General features: G+C 32.8%; 2 protein-coding genes across 2 annotated transcripts; one reads left to right on the top strand and one right to left on the bottom strand.

Moving 5' to 3' along the window:
• The first annotated feature begins 2,268 nt into the window (after positions 1 to 2,268).
• LOC11446302 (protein STRUBBELIG-RECEPTOR FAMILY 6) lies at positions 2,269 to 9,480 on the top strand. The gene is made up of 16 exons (XM_003627433.3): positions 2,269 to 2,639; positions 3,947 to 4,070; positions 4,158 to 4,229; positions 4,303 to 4,368; positions 4,456 to 4,527; positions 4,620 to 4,691; positions 5,609 to 5,680; positions 5,766 to 5,831; positions 5,940 to 6,002; positions 6,126 to 6,439; positions 6,586 to 6,872; positions 7,162 to 7,433; positions 7,687 to 7,819; positions 8,174 to 8,310; positions 8,679 to 8,835; positions 9,136 to 9,480. Exons 1-16 carry the CDS (start codon positions 2,546 to 2,548, stop codon positions 9,283 to 9,285), a joined length of 2,151 nt encoding a protein of 716 aa, XP_003627481.1. The 5' UTR covers positions 2,269 to 2,545; the 3' UTR covers positions 9,286 to 9,480.
• Positions 9,481 to 11,374: 1,894 nt separating this feature from the next.
• Positions 11,375 to 15,123, bottom strand: LOC11443391 (26S proteasome regulatory subunit 7). Its single transcript, XM_024773347.2, has 10 exons — positions 14,954 to 15,123; positions 14,131 to 14,212; positions 13,703 to 13,794; positions 13,536 to 13,613; positions 13,307 to 13,368; positions 13,054 to 13,198; positions 12,755 to 12,973; positions 12,489 to 12,670; positions 11,989 to 12,164; positions 11,375 to 11,789 (listed from the first exon to the last, which is right to left on the bottom strand). Exons 1-10 carry the CDS (start codon positions 15,038 to 15,040, stop codon positions 11,632 to 11,634), a joined length of 1,281 nt encoding a protein of 426 aa, XP_024629115.1. The 5' UTR covers positions 15,041 to 15,123; the 3' UTR covers positions 11,375 to 11,631.
• Between the last annotated feature and the right edge of the window lie 2,690 nt (positions 15,124 to 17,813).

The raw sequence follows: 17,813 nt of genomic DNA, 5'->3' as shown, positions 1-17,813 counted from the left end.
CAAGCAAGTAAAAAATTTAGTAACTTCATCCCTCTTCTATCTCTATCAACCAATTTGTCTTCCAAAACAACCAAGAAAACAAAACACAATTAAGCCCATGGACATATGGATTGATCAAAAAATAGGTTTGTTCGATTTTATATGATCAAGCCAAATTGGAACCAAAATCGACCATATATGTCCAATGCTCAGTCCTAAAATAAAATACTTTAGTTTTTCTCTCTCTCTCTCTTCCTTTTTGTATACGAGAGGGCCTAAAAAATCCAACTTATAGTATGTTTGGATGGAGAGTTTTGAAAGGGAAAGAAAAACTTACTTTTCTTGTGTCTTCTAATAATTGGACTTTTATCAATTATACATATCAAAGATTAATTAGACATAAATAGAAGACATACATGCAACAAGTTGTGCTGCTACGTCTTTTTGGATGATAAAATCAATCATCGTAAACACAACATTTATGAAAATAGAAAACATGACATTGTTAAGCATGACCCTTTGAACTTTATTATGTAGAAAGTCAACAACCTCTGATGTTAGAAAGTTGAAAGTGTCAAATGCAGATGACATAAAAACATGTCGATTGTTAGAACACATTTTCTAATGTTTGACTATTTTGTTTGACGCAACTTTTAAGATTGTTTGTCTTACCATAAAAGTCCGACCTCTAATCCAACAAATGATGAAACATCAATAAAGTCCACGCATACATGTTTTCTTTCTACCCATCCGTATGAAATCAAAGTCATCTATCCCCTCTAAAACCCTCCAAGTTAGACTTTAGTTTTTCTTTATACTCGCTGGAAAATGATCTTGTTTGAGGATGAAAAAAAGTAAATGAAAGATCTTTATGAAATTGAAACTAATCTCCTAATCACAAATCCGTGATGTTGATGTTGATTGGATGACATGAACCCAGCTCATTACGCGCAATGCTGACCTTTTTATTTCAACTATATATTAAAACCTTGCACCTCCTTCATATGTCATTACTCACCACCATATATATCAATATCATTAAGTATATTATACATCATGGTCTCCATCATAATCATTCATTCCAATACTCAAATTAATTATCAACTCATCATTGTATTGCAAGAAAAGGAACAAATGCCTTGTTTAAAAAAAGTGATATTGTTGGTTAAAATGTTTCTTTCTACTATAATAAAACCTTAATTAAGTATCACGCTGAAGTAAGAAATTAACATTGCTTTTTGCTCAAAGAATGAAATTAACATTGCTTTGCTTTGTTTTTCAATTTTCCTATAAATGTCCCATTGGCCATTGCGTTGATGAAGATATCGATTGATTTCTTTTGGCTAAAAAATCAACCTATGTTCTTTCTATATATAAAAATCAACCTATATTATCTTTGCTTATTAACAAATGCATGGCATGCATGTGATATATTTTTTTTAAAACAATACATGTGAATATTAATAACAAAATAATAAGAATAAAAAGCACAATATACGAATTTTTATCACAAAAAAAGTCTATCAAAAAACAAATAATATTTTATGAACTTTATTAATACAAACTATTGACTTACGGGGTTGTTTCTCAGCGAACAATTAATTTAAAATGGAATGAAAGATATACCTCACCATACCTGCCTAATAATAATGTCAAAGAAACTTTTATTTTGACCAAAATGTCAGTGAAACTTATACGTTTTTATTTCTTTTGATGGAAAATAAACTTATTTATTTGTTTAAATTGATGGTATGAATGAATCATACACATGCCATTATATTATATTATATTGTATATATTTTTCAAAATAAATTTATTTGTGTAATAATTAATATCATGAGAAATGACTAGCATAGTCATAGAGAGCAATACCAAACAAAGCTTTAGATAAGTTTTGCCCATAAAACAAACCAGGACATTAATTATTAATTAATCAATAATTTTACTTTCCAACAATCATTAAAATACTTGTAAAAAAAAAATCATTAAAATATCATATAACAGACAATAATTAATAATTAAATAAACATAAATATATAACTACCATTTTAGTTTTGAAAGCTACCTAAATTGGCACATATAGTTCATTAGAAGATTGATTTCTATAGTGGTAGAAGGACAAATTCAACCAAATTTCATTTAAGTAGTTTATTTGATAGTGATTCAGCTTAAAACCGATAAGCGCTTCATGATTTTTTTTTTTACAGAAAAAAAAAAAAAATCCAAACCAAACATAAAATTCAAATTTTGCAAAAAAAAAAAAATTAACATGGAAAGAACATGACAACAACGTTAATTCACACAGAATTTAGACAGTGAGATAAGGTTAGAAAAAGAAAAAAGAAAAAATCAACATATACGTGTCGTTGGATTCTTGTAGCTAAATCGTGCTTGCCAGCTTTACTCTTATGGAGGCAACATATATATAAACAAATGGAATGAATAAACCCATTTATATAATATTCTTAAAAATCAAATTTTGACAAAAAGAGGTTCATTGAATATTGATTTTGCTTTCTGGGTTGGAAGTTTTTTTTGCTGAAAATATTGTTTCAGTGAGAAAAAGATGTCGGTGGATCCATGGCTGATGCTGATGCTGATGTTCATCATCAGTAGCAGCTGTACTTTTGTTATCAATGGCGACACAGATCCAAATGATGGTAAGTTTCTTCTCTCTTTGATTGATCTTACTCTCGAAGTGTCTTCTCTTGTTATCATTACTTGCACTTTTTTGCATTATGTGATTTGATAGTGTTAGTTGTTAAAGACTGTTCTTTTTTTGTCTTGTTCTCGTTTTGTTTGTGTTGTTTCTTTTGGTTTTAACTATTTAATTAACAGGTTCCGTGGAAAGTTCTGCCTGGAGATTAGTTTGATTTGGACAAAGTTTAGTATTTTTGTTTTGTTTTTATTGGTTTTTGTCTTGTTGGATTAATGTGATGGTTAGTTTTCACTTGTGTTTGAGCTATATGTTCTGTGTTCTGGTAGTAGGTTGATAAACTATTGCAATTCTTACTTGTTAATTTCTGTGGATTTTGAATCTACGTGTATCTTTACTTTAGACACATTTAATTGCAATAAATCCATTGTGCCAAATTTTCTTCTCAGAGTGATATTGACTTTTGTTCAATATTTTTGTGTTTTCTGTCTGATGTTCTAATTCATCCTTCGTGTATTATGACGGCTAATACATTAAAGAAAAAAAGTTAGAAATTTTATGAGAAGTTGTAGCATAGCAACAAAAATTGAACTTGATGAATTTTAACAACCTTTTGGCCCAGGTTGGACAATAGTTTCTAGCTTATGACAACTTCTCAAATGAAAAAGTCTTCATAAGTTTTTAAGTGCCTTTAAAAAAAGGGTAATGCTAAATGAGGGAGCTTCTAAAAATGTTGAGGTATATAGGCTGATTTTAACTCTGCAGAAAATAGTTAATTAAAAGACTTGGTCATTGCAAGATCGTTTCAATTTTTCTTTTCCTATATGTGATTTTCGAAAAGTTTGTCCTCTTAACTCTGGTGCCATTCTTCATACATGCCTGCATTAATTTGTATAATGACTTGGTTGAAAGCTTTAATATCATTAACAGTAACTTGGCAATGTGGTAACTATATTTATGCTTAATTCCATTGTTTTAGTCAATTTTGTTTCTGTCCTTTAAATAGCGCATTTTGACCTGTAATATTTTTCGGTACGGGATTAGAGTTATTATACACAATGTGATTGAAACAACAGCACTTGTATGCTGGACTCCATCTAGGTCTTCCGACTTTCAATCCAGACTGAGAATATCAATGGTCAATTTGTTCCCTTACGGTTAAAAGTATGTCTGTGAATGCTATCATAAATGGTTTCAACTTTAATCAATTTGAGAGTAATCAATATATCTTAAGTTTACGTATTAGGATACACATTTCCATTATACATGTTTATGGTTTCCTTACTATCTTTTTGTGAATGTTTAATGCAGTGTCTGCTTTAATGGCTCTGTTTCAAAGTATGAACTCACCGTCCCAGCTAAATTGGAATGGTAATGATCCTTGTGGACAGTCTTGGACAGGCATCACTTGCTCAGGCAACCGAATCACAGAAATGTAAACTCACTCTCTGTCACTTTATATGACTTCATTTTGTTTCTGATGTCTGAGATATCTGATGATTTTTTTTATTTACTTGGTCAGTAAGTTACCTGGTCGTCAACTAACTGGAACTTTGGGGTTCCAGCTACAATCCTTGTCATCTGTGACCAACCTGTAAGTTAATGGTGTCATTGATCATAGTTTTCTATGCTTTATAACTATTACTGAGACCTTGCAACTTTTGCAGAGATTTAAGTAACAACAATCTCGCTGGCACTTTACCGTATCAGTTTCCTCCAAATTTGCAGCACTTGTATGTTTCTATATCATTTATTGTTACTTTGGTGGTTATTTTTGTTCTGATATTGTAATTCCTAAAATTCTTGTTACTTTATTGCAGAAATCTTGCTAATAATAATTTCAATGGAGGGATACCTTACTCTTTTTCTGATACTCCTTCTCTTATAAGCCTGTGTGTAATTTTCTTCTTGACTTTTACTTCTCATTGTATAAACCTTTCACAAGCTTCTGGATTCATTTTTAAAATTATTCTTGATAATGTAGGAACTTTGGTCACAATCAGTTCCAACAAGCACTGAATCTGAACTTTCAGAAGCTTACTTCCCTTACGACATTGTGAGATTTCCTCCTAACACTTCAACCATGTAAAAGTAGTATAGATGTCTATCAAGTTTTGCCCTGTTTGGATAAACAACTTAATTGAGTGCTTATACCATGAATGCTTGTCATATAAGTGCTTATGTATAAGCTATTTCTATAACAAAATAAAAGTGAAGTCAAATTGTTTTCATATATGTACTTATACCATGAGTGTTTTCATAAGCTATCATAGAGAGTTTATGGAGATAAGCTTAAAATAGCTTAGAAACATGTCATAAACTCTCCCAAACAGTCTCACAAGTACTTATGTCAGTAGATAAATTCAAATTAGCCAATCCAAAAAGGCTTTTTATGTTAGCTGTAAAACACACACACACACACACACAAGTGCACTGACAACTTAGTTTAGTGCTTATGTATGCTATTTCTATAACAAAATAAAATTAAAGTCAAATTGTTTTCATACAATCTATGCATACCATGTGTTTTCATAAATTATCCTAGAGAGCTTATGGAAATAAGCTTAAAATAGCTTATAAGCATGTCATAAACTCTCCCAAAAAGTCTCACAAGTACTCGTGTCAGAAGATAAATTCAAATTTACCAACCCAAAAAGGCCCTTTATATTCAGTATAATTTTATGCTTACTGCCATGAAATATTTTTACCATTTTGAATTTATTAATTTCACAATATTGAATTTGCCCCCACATTATTTAAGACATTCTCATTATGTTTATGCTAAAATGCTTCATATACATTGGCTATGGAACTGTATTGCTTGGTGTATGATTTTGCCAATCTAAACAATCTGAGTTCTTAACAAGTGGTAATGAGGGCTATATTTGTTTGGTGTTCGCTGTAAACTATGCTAGAATTTGGTTTCCTGACAAGACAAGACCATGTGACTATAATATCTATTACTTGTTTCAGTGATGTTTCTTTCAATTCTTTGACCGGAGATCTCCCTCAGACTATGAACTCACTTTCAAGCATATCCACCATGTAAATGTCCAATCTCATTTTTTTTCCAATCAATAGTTATGTGGTATTGATTGCATTCTAAGTTGACTCGTTTACGTGTGTGTAGGAATCTACAAAACAACCAATTTACAGGAACCATTGATATCCTTGCTGATCTGCCTCTTGATAATTTGTGCGTCTTGTTTGGTTGTTCAATAAAACAGCTATGCAATATCCTTTCCTATATTGCCATATAGTTACCTTATATCAGTTGTATTAAATTTCTTAAATGTTTTCGCAGGAATATAGAGAACAATCATTTTACAGGCTGGATACCAGAACAGTTGAAAAACATAAACCTACAGTAAGCATTCCCGTTATCAACAGTTTCTTTAAGAATATGTTTTTTTCATCATACCATCTTTAAGAATATGTTTTTTTCATCGTACCATTCTATAAACTTTAAAATAATCAAATTTAATGACAGAAAGAATGGTAATTCATGGAGCTCGGGACCTGCACCCCCACCTCCTCCTGGTACACCTCCAGTAACAAAAAACAAAGGTAATCACAAGTCTGGTGGTGGACATAGCCCCTCGTCAGATTCTGGCTCAAGTGATGGAAGCAAAAAATCTGGTATAGGAGGTGGTGCCATAGCTGGAATAGTGATTTCAATCTTGGTTGTTGGTGCAATAGTAGCATTCTTTCTGGTGAAGAAAAGATCCAAGAAGAAGTCGTTTGGAGATGTGGAAAAGCTAGACAACCAACCTTTGGCTCCTCTTACTTCAAATGAAGTGCATGGTCAGAATCCTGCATACTGTAGAGAAATCTTTTTTCAATCTTTTACGAGAATGTCTCTCTTGTTTTAGGTCAATTGTATATGTGATTTCATAGAATTTCAAATTGTTATTAGTCAAATTGACATATTAGTATCTGAAATAATGTAGGAAGGAATTCAACGCAAACTTCTTCTGTAATTGACTTGAAGACATTTGATACTTCAGCAGCCGCAATAAGTCTTAAACCCCCTCCTTTTGATCGTAATAAATCATTTGATGAAGATGAGTTACCAAAGAAGCCCATCGTAGTCAAGAAGACTGTTGCACCTCCTGCAAATTTGAAATCATATTCAATAGCTGACCTACAGATTGCTACTGGAAGCTTCAGTGTGGATCATCTTCTTGGTGAGGGGTCTTTTGGACGTGTATACCGTGCTCAATTTGATGATGGACAGGTATTCCTTGTCAATTTATCTGCAAATCAACTTCTACGGTCCAGTTTGGATTAGCTTTTAGCTTATGAGAATTTCTCAATTAACACATTTATGATTCTTAACTTGTGAAAAAGTCCTCATTAGCTTATAAACAGTATTGGAGAAGTTAAATAAAAGAGCTTCTAAAGAAGTTTAGATGCAAAAGCTAATTACAACTCATACAAGAACTTTTTTATAGTGGACAATGCCTTGAACATATGCATCTGTGTATTAATGGTTCTTATTTATTTCATTACTGAAAATATTGTAGGTTCTTGCTGTGAAGAAGATAGATTCATCTGTCCTTCCCAATAATTTGTCGGATGATTTTATGGAAATAGTTTCGAACCTCTCCCGTTTGCATCATCCGAATGTGACGGAGTTAATAGGGTATTGTTCAGAGCATGGACAACACCTCTTAGTCTATGAGTATCACAAAAATGGATCTCTGCATGATTTTCTTCACCTCCCTGATGACTACATTAAACCATTGATATGGAATTCACGTGTCAAGGTTGCTTTAGGAATTGCACGCGCTTTAGAGTAAGTTGTTTGCTAGTGTTGATTGAATGAAGATCTTGATATTGCAGTTTTAAGCGAGGTTTATGTTTAACCTAGTTTACACTTATTTTGAAATTGCCACTTTTATGGAAGAAACTAAGGATTTTTAAATACAATAGAAGTTCAAACTGATATTTTAATTCAAGAAAACAAGGGTTGTGCATCATGCATTGATATAATATTTTTTCTCTGATGATTAAAATTAGTAATGTAACTCTATTTACTTGTCTCTTAGGTACTTACACGAAATTTGTTCACCATCAGTTGTTCATAAGAATATAAAGGCAGCCAACATATTGCTTGATGCTGATCTAAATCCTCATCTTTCAGACAGTGGATTGGCCAGCTATATTCCAAATACAAACCAGGTGATTTTATTATTGACTTAAACGCAGTTTTGGTCCCCCTATTTTAACTGATTCATGATTTTAGTCCAACCATTTTTAAATCTAAAAATATAGCCCCACAGTTTTTGAAACATAAGAAATTTTCTTCACCACGGGATTTGGGGCTTATTTATGTTGATGTCTAGTTGAATAAGTAGCTCTGACAAGTCACAGGGTGGTGTCTGCATTCTGTTTGATGCACCCCATGCATGTATATTTTTGTTTGATGCATTTTGTTTAATAGTGCTCTTACTTGTATGCAATTTCTCCTTTTGCCTAGTGACATTTAATACAGATATTAAGATATTAGAAGTTCTAACTTGTGCTCATGTTCAGGTATTGAACAATAATTCTGGATCTGGATATGACGCTCCGGAGGTCGGATTGACTGGTCAGTATACTCTTAAGAGTGATGTCTACAGCTTTGGAGTTGTCATGTTGGAGCTTCTAAGTGGACGGAAACCATTTGATAGGTGAAACATCGGCACACCTTTAGGCTTCAAAGCTACAGCTTTTACACTCACATGCTTCCAAACATTTACACCGTTTAATTTATGAAGTAAAACAATTCCATTATACATGGCAAGTAGATACAGATTTAGGGTCATAAACCTTTTAGGTTCAACGAATCTTTTCAATTTCATATTATATAATATTACTATTTTATAGGTCTCTTGTTCACTTGTTACGAGATTGAGTACTAAGTTTTTTACATGATATGTAGAATATTGCAACAAGTGAATGTATGGGGAAACTTATAGTTATTACTGCTTTTGAAATCATGCATTGATATAATATTGTAACTTTTTAATTTCTGATGGTTGAAACATTCCCTTTACAGCTCAAGGTCTAGGTTTGAGCAGTCGTTGGTTCGATGGGCAACACCTCAACTCCATGACATTGATGCATTGGCTAAAATGGTTGATCCTGCACTAGAAGGAATGTACCCTGTCAAGTCTCTTTCTCGATTCGCCGATGTCATTGCTCTTTGTGTTCAGGTAATGCCCCAAATTTTTGTTGTATTTTTGCATAGTGAAAATGATTGCCTGCAACCATGGATTTACACTGTTGCAGATCTAAACCGTCTTATCTTGATACAATGGTTTACATTTTGACCTGGTGTTTTTTATACGATTTGTGAAGTTACAAATCAAAATAAGAACTGATCAAAGATCAGACGACTGTGATCACATGATAGTGTGAATGCAAGATATCTCAACTACATGGAACTTTGATCTATTTGAATGATTGATATTGATGCATTATGATATTGTTCTAATTTATAATTTTTGTGGCAGTCGGAACCTGAATTCCGACCACCTATGTCAGAAGTGGTTCAAGCACTAGTTCGGTTAGTGCAACGAACCAACATGAGCAAACGGACATTTGGAGCTGATCAAGGAGGATCCAACCGAGGGGGTGATGACCAAGATTCCCTAGACATGTAAATGGAAACAAAATCCTTGTGTTGATAGAATGGCTTAAAAGGAATTTAATATGCATCTCATTTTCATTGTTTCTTTTTAACCTGTTTGAGTGAGATTGATATTGTACAATTGATCATTGAGGCCTGTAGACAATTATTCATGTACGTTACACATCTATTTATTTCATTTGTTATATAAATCTCAATAATTTAAACAGTTTGCGAAATTGCAGCTTTTTTTACGGCCGAAAAAGAAAATACTAACTAATTTAAAATGAAGTAGCGGAGGAAATAAAAACTAATTTAACGTGAAGTAGCAACTCTAGTTTGATCAGGTAAAGAACACAAACTGTCTTATGCAAAACAATGCACATAATAAGTCGAAGAAGAATATCATGCGCACATTTCATAATAGCTAAAGCATTTGCACATGAGTTGACTTCATGATAGGAATGACCCCTTCACCTCACAATCTATTTCAAGCAATGTTCTAACCGTTTAGATGAGTCAACATTAAGCTCAATAACTCAAAACTCGTAAGATCAAGCAAACCTGATAGCTCAATAAATTATGGTCCAAAAATTTAGATGAGTGTCGGTATTAAGCTTGATCCAACCTAAGGGTCTGGCCACCAACTAATCAGACTATACTTTAGGAGTGGGACTGACGAGCTACTCCTGCCTGAACTTAGCTTGAGTATCGAATGTACCAACCTTAATTACCTTAAGTCAAGGTTGATAAGGACTATGGATGGAGATCCTCAAGAACTTTTTTCAATTACTACCTACCTCTAATTGAAGCTATGTTTGACGGTTGATTTTGTGTTGTTGATAGTTTTTGGTTAGGAATATTAACAAAGCTTTTTTATCATGTGAAACTTCAAAATGGAGACTACGAATATTTCAATTTTTTATGGTATGAAACTTCAAAATGGAAGATTCGTTTTTTGAAACATATTAACAAACACATCAATCGCTCAAGAGAAAATAAATAAGTATTGTTATCATGTATATTCAAGTAACATTGACGGGTCAAATTGCAAGAGCACATAAGAAAGTTGTATTATTTTTTTACTTGTGCATTAGAGAGTTAAAAATTATATCCCCAGTGGCAACAGACTGCAACAATATTGCAAACAATAAATTCTAGTATTCACACATTCCCTACCATACAAGTCATTCTGGCCACAAAAATTGTCTCATTTTATGTCTTCTAACAAGATCGAACCACTTTTTTTTTAGGTGAGAAAAAACCACTTATACCTCTCATTTTTCTACTTTTATAATTTTATTTATCTTTCACGGCCTATTAATAAATAAGCCTTTTCTTCGCGAATAACATGTGCAGGGAGCCGCCTAGGAGAAGAGAAGCAAGCTACCAATGGTCAGAGCTGGTAAGCATGGTCACTATATCGACGGCCGGCGCTCCGCGTTCTATCTATGCTCCGCTCTTACGTACGCCCCACCTCACATAGAATAAGGGGAACCCCTTCCATAGAAGAACCCGTGTGGGTGAGAGGGGATTGAATCATTCATTCATCAGATACGTCTTCTTCCGTGATCCATTTCATGTCAACTCTAATTATCAATATAATTTGTAAAATAATTCATAATTTCTTTTTCCCATACAATATTAATTGAGCATTGCTATATATCCCAAAGGATTACATAGCAAGTGTCAATAGCTGTCCAACCAATTAAAGTATTAGCTGGCCGGAAAACATGGGGAGGCAGGTTCTTAATTTTTTACATTTTTTTATTAAGCAGTCAAATAAAAATGGAATCCAATGGCCATTGATCTGCCAGCACAGTCGGGAACAGTTCACGAAACTGCTTTTTGCTTGATCTATCATTTCCGATATACAAAACTGACTTATTTTATGAGATGAAGGGAGTAGCAAATTACATTGCCTATATTCTGATATATGAATTCTTTTTAACTCCAAATTTTTAGACACTTCTCAAACCAACTAACGGTCTGTTTATTTCCCCAGTCAAAATATATTGATGCTACAATTTGTATATTTGATTTAATCACGGTGAAAGTATGGAAATTTGAACATGAAATCGTCGCAGCTTCAAACAAATGCTTGTTCTTCGGCAAATACTATATGATGCAAGGAACAAAGTAGAAATATTAAGGAGAGCAAAAAGTCTGGAACAATTTTGGATGTAACATTAGGAAAACGTTAGTTACAAATTGAGACCAACCTTTAAGAGTCTACCGCGAAATATGCATTCAAACAAGACTAGTTTCACAAACTGCTCATCAAAGAACCATATGCCCTTGGAAGAATAATTTTCACTGAGGAAAATAAATGTTGTACAAACAGGTTATGGTCTCTGGGGAAAGTAGATGAAAGAGTAACTCAATTGTAGACCATATATTTGGGAGTTGCACTGAATTTCTGGTACCCTTTGATGACTTTATTCACTGCATCCAGGAAGTCTTTCTCTGTTACAGTCTTCCTTCTGGCACGGATAGCATACATACCAGCTTCAGTGCACACGCTCCTTATATCAGCTCCTAGAGAGAACAAAAGTATCTTGGTCAGAAAAGAAAACTAATTTGTCATGACAAAGAAAGCATGTTGCAAAAATTCCTCAAAACCAAAACAAGTTTGGATTATGTGGGATATAAGCTAGAATACCAAAGTACTTATAAGATAGATGGTCAGAAGGTATAAGCTAAATTAAAAATTGCCCAGTTGTTAAGATGTTCTTACCAGTGGAGTTTGGGCAAAGCCGAGCTAGAAGTTCAAAACGGATATCCCTCTCACAGTTCATGGTTCTTGTGTGTATCTTGAATATCTGTGTCCTACTCTCCAAATCCGGAAGGCCAAATTCAACTTTACGATCCAATCGCCCAGGTCTTAATAGTGCTGGATCCAAAGTGTCAGGCCTAGAAATTGTGCACAAAAAGCCATTAATGATAAGCCCAGCATAGCGGGGTAAAACTTTCAAATCGAAGAAAAGCTTTCATGGAGCCATGAAACATCAAAACATGAAGTTGCTAACTAGCATTGCAAACTTGATTTTATCTCTTTTTATCCAAGGAGGATGGGGCCAGACATTATGAGGTAAAAAAAGAACTTTGGAGTGCAACATTAATGATAAAAAAAAATAAAAAATAAGTGAATATCGAGAGTGAGAGACACTTCTATAATAACATCTACAGTAAAAAAGAGAACAAAAGAAAAACCAAATAGTAGTAAAATCAACCAACCTGTTTGTTGCCATCAAAACTTTGATGTTTCCTCGAGCATCAAACCCATCAAGCTGATTCACAATTTCAAGCATAGTACGCTGAACCTCATTATCACCACCAACACCATCGTCAAATCGTGCACCTCCAATTGCATCAACTTCATCAAAAAACACAATGCACGCCTTTTTCGAACGGGCCATCTACACGAGGCAATATTTCAATCAAATGATACCAGGTAATGGAAACAATGATAAAAGCAAAGCTAGAATACACAAAACATTTACCTGAAATAGTTCACGAACCATCCGAGCCCCCTCACCAACATATTTCTGAACAAGTTCACTTCCAATGACCCTTATAAAACAAGCATCGGTTCTATTAGCAACAGCCCTGGCCAAAAGTGTTTTGCCAGTTCCTGGTGGACCATAACAAAGCACACCCTTTGGAGGATCAATTCCAAGCTTAACAAATTTCTCCGGATGAAGCATGGGAAGTTCAACAACCTTGCATGGAAATTAAATATTTAGAGCTACCTGACTAATTTCCTTTGTCATATGAAATATGGAAATTTTCAAAAACTTACTTCACGCATCTTTTCAATCTGTTCCTTACAACCACCAACATCATTATATGTCACATCCGGTTTCTCTTCAACTGTCATCATTGTAACACTAGGATCAATCTTTGGAGGCAAAGGAATCTGAATCTGGTATTTGTTTCTATCAACACTGCAATGATTAAATAAAGGTTAAGGCAAACACGAAGAAAACATAATGATGTTGTTACTCTTCTTTCCATGGGGGATAATTTATCATAAGTTATTTATGGATACATACCCAACACGCATTCCTTCTTCTATGTCAGTGGGGGAAACCTTGTCTCCTAGCCCAACAACAAACTGAAATCATCAAAACAAGAATATTAAACCAAGCGTTAAGTTTTTTTTGCAAATCCTTGCTCATATTAAACAGCATATAAATGAATGATAAGCAAATAAGATCCCACTGGCTTGGTGCAGCTAATAGATAAAGGGTAAATGAAAAGATTTTTGTGACATATGGGCACCTTTGCAATCTGCTTCACATTGATAACATATTTAGCATCTTCAGAGTTTGGATTTATAATTTTTGTGCATCTTGCAACCTGTTCAATAAATAACGATAGTTAGCCATTCCTACAAATGATAAAAGCACTTTGAACAAATTTTACAAAATGAGAGAGAAAAGAATCACCTGAAGAGGCTGCTCCTCCTGCATCATTTGTTTGTCAGAAACAAGATCCCACTGGCTTGGTGCAGCTAAACCAGTATCAGACTCCTTGATACCTATTATTTACAGCAGGAAGTTAACATCTAAGGAAGTGAGCATATGTTAACAGCAAGCAACTAAGACAAAATAAAACACCTATATAATGTCAACTATCGAGCCATTCCTTCCATTAAAGATTAAATTTGGAGATACAAATACACCCAATTAAGGGACTAATTGTAACCATCAAAGTGACTATAGACAGCAAGGGGGCATAGAATATAATACACCACAATACCAAGAAGAAGAAGAAAAACAAGATGCAGTTTTCTTTAGTTTAAACAATTACAAGTTACAACCATCTACCAAAGCATTCAAGAAAAGCAAAAACAAACTAGAAGTTGTTTACATACCACATAAGTCATTTACTTTCTTTGCCATATCTTTGATTTCCTTCTCCACTTTTTTTATGCTTGTGGAATAAGGTCCCAAACCCTACATAAAGCAGAACAGAATATTACATAAGAGACTGCATATAAATAAATAAGGAGAATGCTAAACACAGATTAGAGAAAAATACACTAATAATTAGTAAATCACAGATTAGAGAAAAATATTTTCAGTCTAACAACCAAGAAGCCTGGCAGTGAAAGTCATGAATCAACAAATGAGCAAATCATCTCTAAAAATATCACAAATAGATTCCACAATCACATCATCAACCCTAAATGCATTGCCACACAAACTAGTAGCTCCTCACCTCAGTAATTCTTGATGAAAGATATTGATTGGGTACACTCAACTTTTGTCAAACCATATAAAAAGTTTAAACTTTACCTAACATCATAACACAATCTATGCATCTACATCATATTAACATGATATATTAACAATTACCACATATAGTTCACAGTTACTACAAGCACCAATTTATACAAACCCAATCAAAATCTGAAAAGCGGATCAATCAAAAGGATACTAATTTCTTTCTTCTGATTACACCTTCAACGTTGTAAAATTTTAAAACCAACAAAAAAAAAAACAGATTTTTAACTAACCCTAGATCCAGAATCAACAAATTTTCCAAAAAACACTAAGCATGGTTGAAATTCGATATTACTAAGCATACAATAGAGCAGACAGGAGTAGAACATTAATCAATTGTTACAAAAAACGAGATCGGTGAAGGTAAAACAGAGAAATTGGGAAATTAGGGTTTAAGAGAGAGAGGATTACGTAGGTTTTGAGGAGAGCGATATCATCCTCGTCAAGGGGGCGAGGGTTCTTCTCGTCCTTGAGCTCATCTTCATGGTCAATAGCCATTCAAATTTACGATTCTAGAGTTTGTTTTGAGATGTTGAAAACCAAACTCTGTGTGTTCAACTTTAACTTTGTAATTTATTTAGCTACTATGCCTTTATATACCTGATACTTGAAGTCTTGAACAAGAAAGTTAAATAAATGAAAATCATTCCACTCAAAAATAAAAGGGTTAAATATGTTTTTGGTTCCTATAAATATACCAATTTTTCGTTTTAGTCCCTCTAAAATTTTCCTTCAACTTTTAGTCCCTATAAAATTTTGAATCACTACTTTTGGTCCCTATTTTAAAGTAAATTTTAGTATTTTTTTTTTAATGAAATTGTACATAAATGTGTAGAATATTGTAAAAACATTTCCCAAAAAAATTTAGAATTTTTTAAGTAAACATAAATTAAATATGAATTTTTATCCATAAAAAATATAAAAATTCATATTAAATTCATGTTTTGTTAAAAAATTCTAATTTTTTTTGCTAGAGATTCTTATAATATTATGAATTTTTCTGGAAAATTTGATTCAAAAATATGAATTCTACATATGAGTTTACTTTAAAAGAGGGACCAAAAGTGAAGATGGAAAATTTTTAAGGGACTAAAAGTTGAAGAAAATTTTTAGAGGGACTAAAACGAAAATTTGCTCAACTGACAAAATGCCGACATTGTTAGACCGGATGCCATGACTGGGGTTCGAACCCCGGTATCTCCACTTGTGTGTGTGAGTTTATTATGGCTTTGCCATTTCATCTATCTACAAAAAAAAAAAAAAAGTCTTTAATAGGCACAGACTCAAATAATAAAATTTATTTGGATGCATATACACATGATTGATAAAAATTAAAAGAGAAATGTTATTAGGTGATGTGATTAAATACTTTTGATCTGGGGTTGTGTCCAACCAAATATAATTTAGATACTAATCCTTAACTTTTTTTTTTCTTTTTGAATAGCATAAAGATTATAAATTCACATTAAAATGAATAAGTGGAGAATACAATCTTAGAACTTCGGTCCTTAGATATATAATGTAATATTTTTACCAACCGAGTTATATATATACGAAGACAATATTAATCCCTATTTATTGGGTAATCTTTTTGAAATCTTTTCCTCTCTTTACGTTGACATGTGGTATTTGTTATGGTGGTGGACACTCTTTGGTTTAGGAGGAATAACTTTATTTTCAACCAATCTCCATCGACAAATGGTGGTTTAGTTATCCGAGCTAAAATTGTTTTTGAAGAAATCCTAGGTAGCAATCGTTTATCATTTAACGACCTCAAAATTTGCTACAAATTTTATCCAATACACATTCTAGTCATTATTATAAATAAAAATATTTTTCTTAGATTCATTCAACAAATGATGCCTGTGGATTTTTATCAAATGAATCTAGTATGTGAAATTTTGTTTTATGTGAATTTTTGCTTATAATAGTGACCAGATAGTGTATGTAAGTTGATCTTTTCATTTTAAAAATTGGATTAAGATTCATTGTGATGATATTCTTCATGGAGGTATTCTTGGGGAGTCTATAGGTAAAGCTTCTTGTGGAGATTTTGTTCATGATTGTCACGATGCTTTTAAAACCTCAACGATTCAGAACTCATAAATAAAATCACATTGAGAGATTTATTTGTAGAAATTCATACCGTCAACCTTTCACTATCAAAGATTCGTTATCGACAAAGAAATTCATTGACAAATCTGAGTAAGTTGGTTCCTGCTAAAAATGAGTTAAAAAATGTCTATGCAAAAACCTGTATTACAAAACTGGTAATTAAAAAATATACTTTTCGTATTTGATAACATCTTGGGTGTTCAAATCGTATATCTTGCAAATTTCTCCAATGCTATCTCTACTAAGGCCATCATTCCCAGACAATTGATGTTTTAACATCATAAACTTCCTAAAAACAAGTAAAATACTAAAACACCCCAACAATAGTTAACTACCACTGACTTTATAGCTAGAAACCCGACAGCAGTTAACCACCGCTGAGTTTTTTGATCATTTACTTGTGTTTCTAAGACATATTGAATGTCAGAACATCAACGATCTCATTCCCATCCTCTTGACGAACAAGATTCTCAAGTTGTTCGGATGGACTCAATACCTAATTGATACACCATTTAAAAAGAAAATAACATATTAGCAAGTAAACAATGAATTCTAGCACATAAAAGTAATGTTATAACTACTCTGAACACCCTTGGGAAAGAGAGAAATGATAGTTTCATACATGTTGAGAATTGGATTATCTGATAAAGTACAAAGTTATAGACGTGATTCTTGCTCATCAATTGCATATTAAGCAAAGAGTGCAAAACCACAAGATGTAGAGAGTTTGTACTTAATACACCAAATTAATAATAAGATATGGGAGTTTGATGCATGTCGGAAAAGTCTCTAATATTACGTGTTAGACAATTGGGTTTTAAAGAAATTTAAAAATTTCTAAAATAAAATATACTCAATCACAATTAGTGTTTTTGGATCATTCAATTTAAGGGACTAATGTGATCGACAACTTCAAGCATAAAATTGTTTAACCCCAAGTTTAGAACATGCAATTTTCAAACTTTTAAAAAATTGAATACACTGCTTCAAAGATAACATTTTTATAATTAGTTTCTCGACATATGTTAACATTTGCCTATAAATGATTGTACATCTAACGTACCCAAAAATTTCATCAACACAAATTAAATATTAAGAAAAACAAGAAATTTAAACACCCAAAAAACAAACAACAACATTAAGTAAATTTTGAAGA

This window comes from Medicago truncatula, chromosome 8 (genome assembly GCF_003473485.1).
Source record: "Medicago truncatula cultivar Jemalong A17 chromosome 8, MtrunA17r5.0-ANR, whole genome shotgun sequence".
In the NCBI taxonomy this organism is placed as follows: Eukaryota; Viridiplantae; Streptophyta; class Magnoliopsida; order Fabales; family Fabaceae; genus Medicago; species Medicago truncatula.
This window is presented reverse-complemented; position numbering and strand designations above follow the sequence as displayed.

Bases quoted from the DNA above. Each gene is read 5' to 3' on its own strand.
- LOC11446302 (XM_003627433.3), top strand. From the start codon at position 2,546: ATGTCGGTGGATCCATGGCTGATGCTGATGCTGATGTTCATCATCAGT. The intron at 6,873-7,161 runs GTATTCCTTGTC...AAAATATTGTAG, and splicing joins CTCAATTTGATGATGGACAG to GTTCTTGCTGTGAAGAAGAT. The intron at 7,434-7,686 runs GTAAGTTGTTTG...CTTGTCTCTTAG, and splicing joins GGAATTGCACGCGCTTTAGA to GTACTTACACGAAATTTGTT.
- LOC11443391 (XM_024773347.2), bottom strand. From the start codon at position 15,040: ATGGCTATTGACCATGAAGATGAGCTCAAGGACGAGAAGAACCCTCGC. The intron at 12,671-12,754 runs GTAAATGTTTTG...TGCCTCGTGTAG, and splicing joins TGGTTCGTGAACTATTTCAG to ATGGCCCGTTCGAAAAAGGC. The intron at 11,790-11,988 runs GTAAGAACATCT...TGTTCTCTCTAG, and splicing joins GCTTTGCCCAAACTCCACTG to GAGCTGATATAAGGAGCGTG.